Here is a 6000-nt window from a genome sequence, read left to right as displayed (position 1 = left end):
CTATTTATTCAGAGCCTTTCCCAAGAAATGGGAGCAAATTCCCTCTACTTTTGACTCATTACAACTCTTATTAATTGAAAGCTGCAGCCAAATTGACACTGAAGAGCTTTCACAGATGAGGCTGCTGAGTTGTGCCTACATCAGTGCTCACAGTACAGAGGATTGGATAGTCATTCATGGATTGCAGTTTGGGTTCTCCGTGCCCACGGAAGAAATGCCTCCTCAGCAACAACCGCGCCTTCCTAAACTGTACTAAACTGGCGCTTCAGCAACAGATGTTAACAAAAATATAGATAAAATTTCCTTCAGTCATTTATTCCAGTTGATTTAAAACCTCATGTCTCTTCTGCCAAGTGTAAAAATATTTTAGAGTCACACAAAGTAAATATATAGCCCACAGTGCAATAAAATGAAATCAGCACATAGCAGGGATTATCCATTTTTTATTTTCTTTAGAAATGGATCAATGAAATCACTGTGCTCCAGGAACACACTTAAAAAAAAATATAGTAATACACCAGGTAGCATTTACCTTAACAAAATTTCACATTGGTTATAATGACACGGATTGGACCTGGAATAACAGAAACATGAACCCAGTGTCACCCCAGAGCTCTGTGACAGCAAGTACATTCACAAACCCACCCCCCAATTCCTCAAGCACCTGCAGAATCCCATTTCTACATCTAGCTAAAAATATTCTTGTCAAAATAGAAAAAAAATTTCCTACAAAAATCTTGAGGGAAGTCACGACACTTCTTCTTCTGCTTCTAAATCGCTTTGCAGACAAGCTAAGCACAATGATCAGTCTTCCCCAAAGCTCCCGTTCCAAGGTTTCAGCGGGATTTTCATGTTCCTAAAAATAATCCAACATTGCCACCACGCGGTCAGGGACGGGCGAGATCCTGAGAACTGAGTCCTTATGCCGGGAAATCGACTCTAAGCACGGACCAGGGTAAGGAAAATAATTTAAGATGTTTTTGTGATTGATTCTTCGGCGTCACGACGCTCCCCTCGCTAAAGGCACAATCCGTTGCTGCTCACTTTGTTTTCTCAGTACAGCACGTATCTGCCGACAAGGAAAATCTAAGTGTATGCAAAATGCCTAAGACCATTCATTTCTTCAAACATAATCATACTTGAAAATTTCATCCTCTCCTTCCTGGAGCTCAGGAAGCCATGGACATTGATTTAAAAGCTGATCTTTCACACAGACTTCTTCATCGCCGCCTTCCTCACACTGAAGAGATATGCTTCATAAATGATGTTTAAGAAGTTGTCATCATTCTGAAAAACAAAACAGGTAACCGTGAGCAGGATGACTGGAGTAAAGAGATTAGAAGGTTATCCCATTTTATGGAGCAGATACTCTCCAAGTATCTTTCTTTAAAAAGAGAACAGTAGCAAAGCCCTTTCCTTCACCGAAGAGCTGTTTCACTTCCCATGACTGTACCTCAGTAAGCAGCAATGAGCACACAGAAAGAAGATTTTCTAAACTCCCAGTGCTTTTAAATTGAGTACAGTATTGCTGGATAACAACTCAGTGAAGTTACAGCCCTGCAGTTTCTCTTCTTTGCCCTCATTTATCTCTGGACTTCCTTAAGTTGAATCTTCTGTCAGGTCAGTGATAACTCCAAGTGTCTGAAGGAATAATGAAACACTCTGGATTGTTATCCTACACTAAAATCCTACCTGGGCACATCCTTGCATCTTGTTTAGCTCTTTCAGCCTTAGTGCTCCTAAGGGATGCTGCTCCTGCTGCTTTGACGCTTAACTTTTTCCTTCTGAAGAACGTTTTTGTAAGAATGAGTCAGCCCACATTAAGAAAGAATGTTATAAGTAGCTCACATAAACATATGAGGTTAATTACAATCAAGATAATATTTAGGAAAAATGAGGCGCATCCAAGATTGTAGTTTTATAGAATGGAAAACTGACAGCTAACAAATTGGCTGTGAATAATTTCCAGGTAACTCAGTTAATCCTAACTACCACCAAGAATAGCAGGGTTAAATATATATTTTACAAGTACAAAGTTACAGAGGGTAAACCCCAATCTTCCCTGATTAGTTTCCCCATTAACTTCATATCTGGTTTTAACAGCATCCAGACACTCAAAGTATGTAAAAACAAGATAATGTGATTTTTTTTTTAAATCCCAAAACAAAAATACAGGAAAAATGAGAAAGCCCTCCAGCTTGTTAAAGATCCTATTACTTTTCGGAATTTACAACTTAAATAACATTTTAAGTAGCTTACAATAATGACTTTTAATTTTATCCAAAGCCATACAAGCACATAGTTTTCACCTACAAACTGGATATGTTTCTCTGCTCCTTGTGCTATGCAGCCAGGTCTTTAGTTATCTCATCTCTCCTCAACTTTTACTCTTCAGATATTACTCACACAGCAAGTTAAGGAAAAAAAAAATCATAATTATGCATCATGCCAGAGCAGTAAACAATCATCTCATACATTGTCAATGCTTTGTCACAATTAAACCTGGAAAACTGCAGCAAAAGGAATTTTATTCAGTGTAATTCTCTAGTTCAAATGCTAAACGTACATTCATGTTATCTAGGCCATATTTTAGAGTTGCTCACACACATCCTGCCATTTTAATCTCCCGTCCGAATTCCTCTCACTGCTTACACACATCTCTGAAATATCTGGCAGCGAGGATAATCACCCATTATTTACCCTTAGCTAAAAATATAATAGATGTCTCTCTGGCTCACAGGCTGACCTCACAAAGCTTTCAGTCATCTTTGCTCTTTTCCACCAAATTTATCGCCTTGCCTGAACCCCAAATCAGAAGCATTACTCAAAATGCAGTCGTGCAAGGAGAGCCTACTGCATCCCCCCTGGCACAAACAGCTTCCACCATACATTTAATTATTCCTTTCCCCTTTAGACAGGTCCAACAACCGCGGGGCGCCGGTGCCAAAACAGGCGGCGGGATGCCAGGCGAGGCGGGGGGACGAATCTCGGGCCCCGTACCTGGATGAGGTGCAGAAGCGTCTCCTGCAGCTGCATCTTGGTGATGGAGGAGGCGCTGGCCAGGGCCGGCTCCGGGGCGGGCAGGGGCAGGAGCAGGCTAGCAGAGCCGGCAGCGGGCTCGGCGTTCGGCGCCGCCAGGCGCCCGCTCTCAGCGCCTTTGGGTGCAGGCGTGGGCTGGGCGAACACCATGGGGGACATCAGCAGCGTGGGGCTGGCGGTGGCAGGGACGCGCTGAGGGGACATGACCTGGCCAGACAGAAACACAGGCGTCAGTTCAAAGGTGTCCGCTCGATTCTGCGGGCACGGAGGCGGTGAGAAGGGCAGAGATTGAGGGGCAGCGGGCACAGACTGCAACGGGTGGAACTCCAGCTCTGTGGACACGGCACACAGGGTCCTGTGGGTTTAATCAGCATAGCCAGCTTGATAACAAAGCAAGAACAAACAGAGCCTGGAAGATTACAAGACTGGATTAAGGAGAAGAAGACTGAATCTTTCGCAAGCAAGACACGTTGTAAAATGTGTAAGTTTGTCTGTGTGATGTTTAACCTAGTCATTGTAGTAAAAAGTGACTAGCCTTTCTAGAAGAGTATATAGGCATTTGGGAATCTCAGTAAAAACAAATTCTGATCAGCAAATCATCTTCCTGTCTCTCCCTCAATTATCCACACAGCTCAACACCACCTCCAGGATCTACTTCCAGATTAAAAGGTCTTCCATCCAACCTGAGAATGCAGACATGGATTCAAGTGTGATCTGACAGGCAAATGATCTTAGGACAAGAGGATTTTATTACAGGAATCAGAGTACTATTAAATCCCAGCACTTAGAGAATGCATCTGTAAAGTCTTCCACACAGGGACAGCAAGTCAGGAAGTTTAATCTTTGAGAACATGAGACATGCAAATATCACTGTTAAAGACTAACTCCAGTACCTAATACTAGAAAGTATTTTCCAATATGACTTTCAAATTACTTTATAAATATATATATATATATATATATATAGTGTGTGTATTTTACCTTCTCATTTTACTTCAGGAGAGAGAAAACAAAACCACAGATTCAGAGATTTAGCTAAAGATCCATAGTGAGCTCACGGCACTGTCAGAAACAGAACAGACTCACAACTAACACACTGCTGACAAAATCAAAAGGCCCTCAAAGAGAACCTTGATGCTGCAGCAGTGCCCTCAGCATCCTAACCACGCCAACCTCCACATCTGCCAAGTAATTTTCACCTTCAAAGTTTGCAGTGAAGCTTGGAACTGTAAAACATGCAGGATTAGCAAATACTATCAGACGTAGTACTAGCAAATACCATCAGATGGAATATACAATATAACAGAAAGTTAATTCACTCAGCTGGCAGACACCAGGTCTCTCTCCAGGTAACTCCAGTAATAAATTTTAATCCTAATCAGCCATCTTCTTGCTGTTCAAGTATCCAGTCTTTTTAAAGACCATACAAAGGAATTGATACAAGCTCACCAAAGCTCTTCCCTTTTGGACTGGAACATGATTTATTGCTACCATATTAAGGTGAAAGGCTACTCAATCACTTCACTCTGTGTCCTGGATTACATCTCAATTTTGAAGAAAAATTAAGGTTAAGAAAATAGAACCGAGGCTGATCTGCTAGGTATGCAAAACCACACCGAGTAGCATTAAAGAACAGTCACATTTTGTAGCTTGAAGCTTGTCTCTCTGGTTATGATTGTTCCACTCAAGACATTTCTTAACAATGTTAGACCATGATACAAGGAAGAGCAGAAACAAAGAAGACAGAGATCTCATGCTGTTTTATGGAAAAATTAAGGAAGCAGAAAGTCTAGGGGTCAGGAAAGAAAGCATGCAATACACACCTAAGGCAAAAATCTCTCCTTTTTTCCCCCCAGTATTTACCCAGTTAAGTAAACATCGTGTCTGTTTCTCAAACACAGAGTACTACAAAACTCTTGACTACAGCTTTCTTCCAACCCCACAGCATGTAATCAAAGCAGCAATCACCAGGTCTGTGTTCCAAGCCTTTGACTGAGCAGAGGTATCACAAACTGTCTGAAGGTTTGCACGCCTATGCTTGAAAACCAACATTCATCTTAGAAGAAAGCCAGTGTGAGTCCAAAGGGACATCCCTCTGTGGAGTGGGAGCTTCAGACTCTGCACAGATCTTCTCCTGCCTGTGGAACACCAACTACCCCCAGATACCCATCCCAGTGCTTCTGCTCTACTCATCCATGCTGCTGCAGCAACTTCTCTTTAATAGACCTCCAGCAAAATTGGCAGGGTTTGCTTAAACAAGATGATTCTTCCTAATGTGATTTCAAGAATGCATATACAAAACTGCTCTGCAAGGGCAGAAACCTCCTGCAAAGGGAAGGTTGGGAGCAGCTGGAGGAGATAAAGTGTCCCAGAACACAGCTGAACCTACAGCGGGCTCTGCCAGCCCCAGATAGCACGGCCTTCGAAATCAAAAGGCATTTTTCTCATTTGCCCAAGGCAAACAAACAAAACCCGAGACAAACTGCGCCCTCCTGACAGACACATGGTTGTGGTTTGGAAGGCACATGGAGAAGGCTTTGCCCTTCTCGGGATACAAAGGTCTGCTCGGTAGGACACGCCAGGCATATGGAAACTGTATGGAATGAGCATTGCCATCTGCTGGTGGCACAGCCAACACCGACCTTCAACCACTGGGTCAGAGGGAGAACACGGGCTGGGTGTGTCTTTGTTCAGTGCACAGCATTTATGTCCGTACTCAACGCCAGGATGTGTTCTTTGCCAACTGCGCAAGCTCAAAGCTTCTGCCATTGAACAAGCCTTCACTTAAAAAAAAACAAAACAAAACAAAAAAGCCCCACCATGGATTGTTTGGGGTTTGTTTTAAGCATAAAGCAACATTTTCATTTGAGATTCAGCTCAGATCACCTTGAGTCACTGGGACAACTGAGAGCCACCAGGAAACAGGACGCAGATCTTGGCATTTCCATGCAATTCCTGTAA

General features: G+C 42.7%; 1 protein-coding gene across 1 annotated transcript in view; it reads right to left on the bottom strand.

Moving 5' to 3' along the window:
• Window positions 1-432: 432 nt before the first annotated feature.
• The window catches only part of DCP1B (decapping mRNA 1B), a 40559-nt gene continuing 34991 nt past the window's right edge, over window positions 433-6000 (bottom strand). The window contains exons 8-9 of the mRNA XM_040062229.1: window positions 3001-3246; window positions 433-1287 (exon numbers count right to left, since the gene is read on the bottom strand). Of these exons, the coding sequence (XP_039918163.1) occupies window positions 1207-1287; window positions 3001-3246 (327 nt within the window). The 3' untranslated portion in view covers window positions 433-1206. The remainder of the gene's footprint in view (window positions 1288-3000; window positions 3247-6000) is intronic.

This window comes from Hirundo rustica, chromosome 4, assembly GCF_015227805.2.
Source record: "Hirundo rustica isolate bHirRus1 chromosome 4, bHirRus1.pri.v3, whole genome shotgun sequence".
NCBI classification, from domain to species: domain Eukaryota; kingdom Metazoa; phylum Chordata; class Aves; order Passeriformes; family Hirundinidae; genus Hirundo; species Hirundo rustica.
Note: the sequence above shows the minus strand (reverse complement) of the source record. Positions and strands in the feature narration are given on the sequence as shown.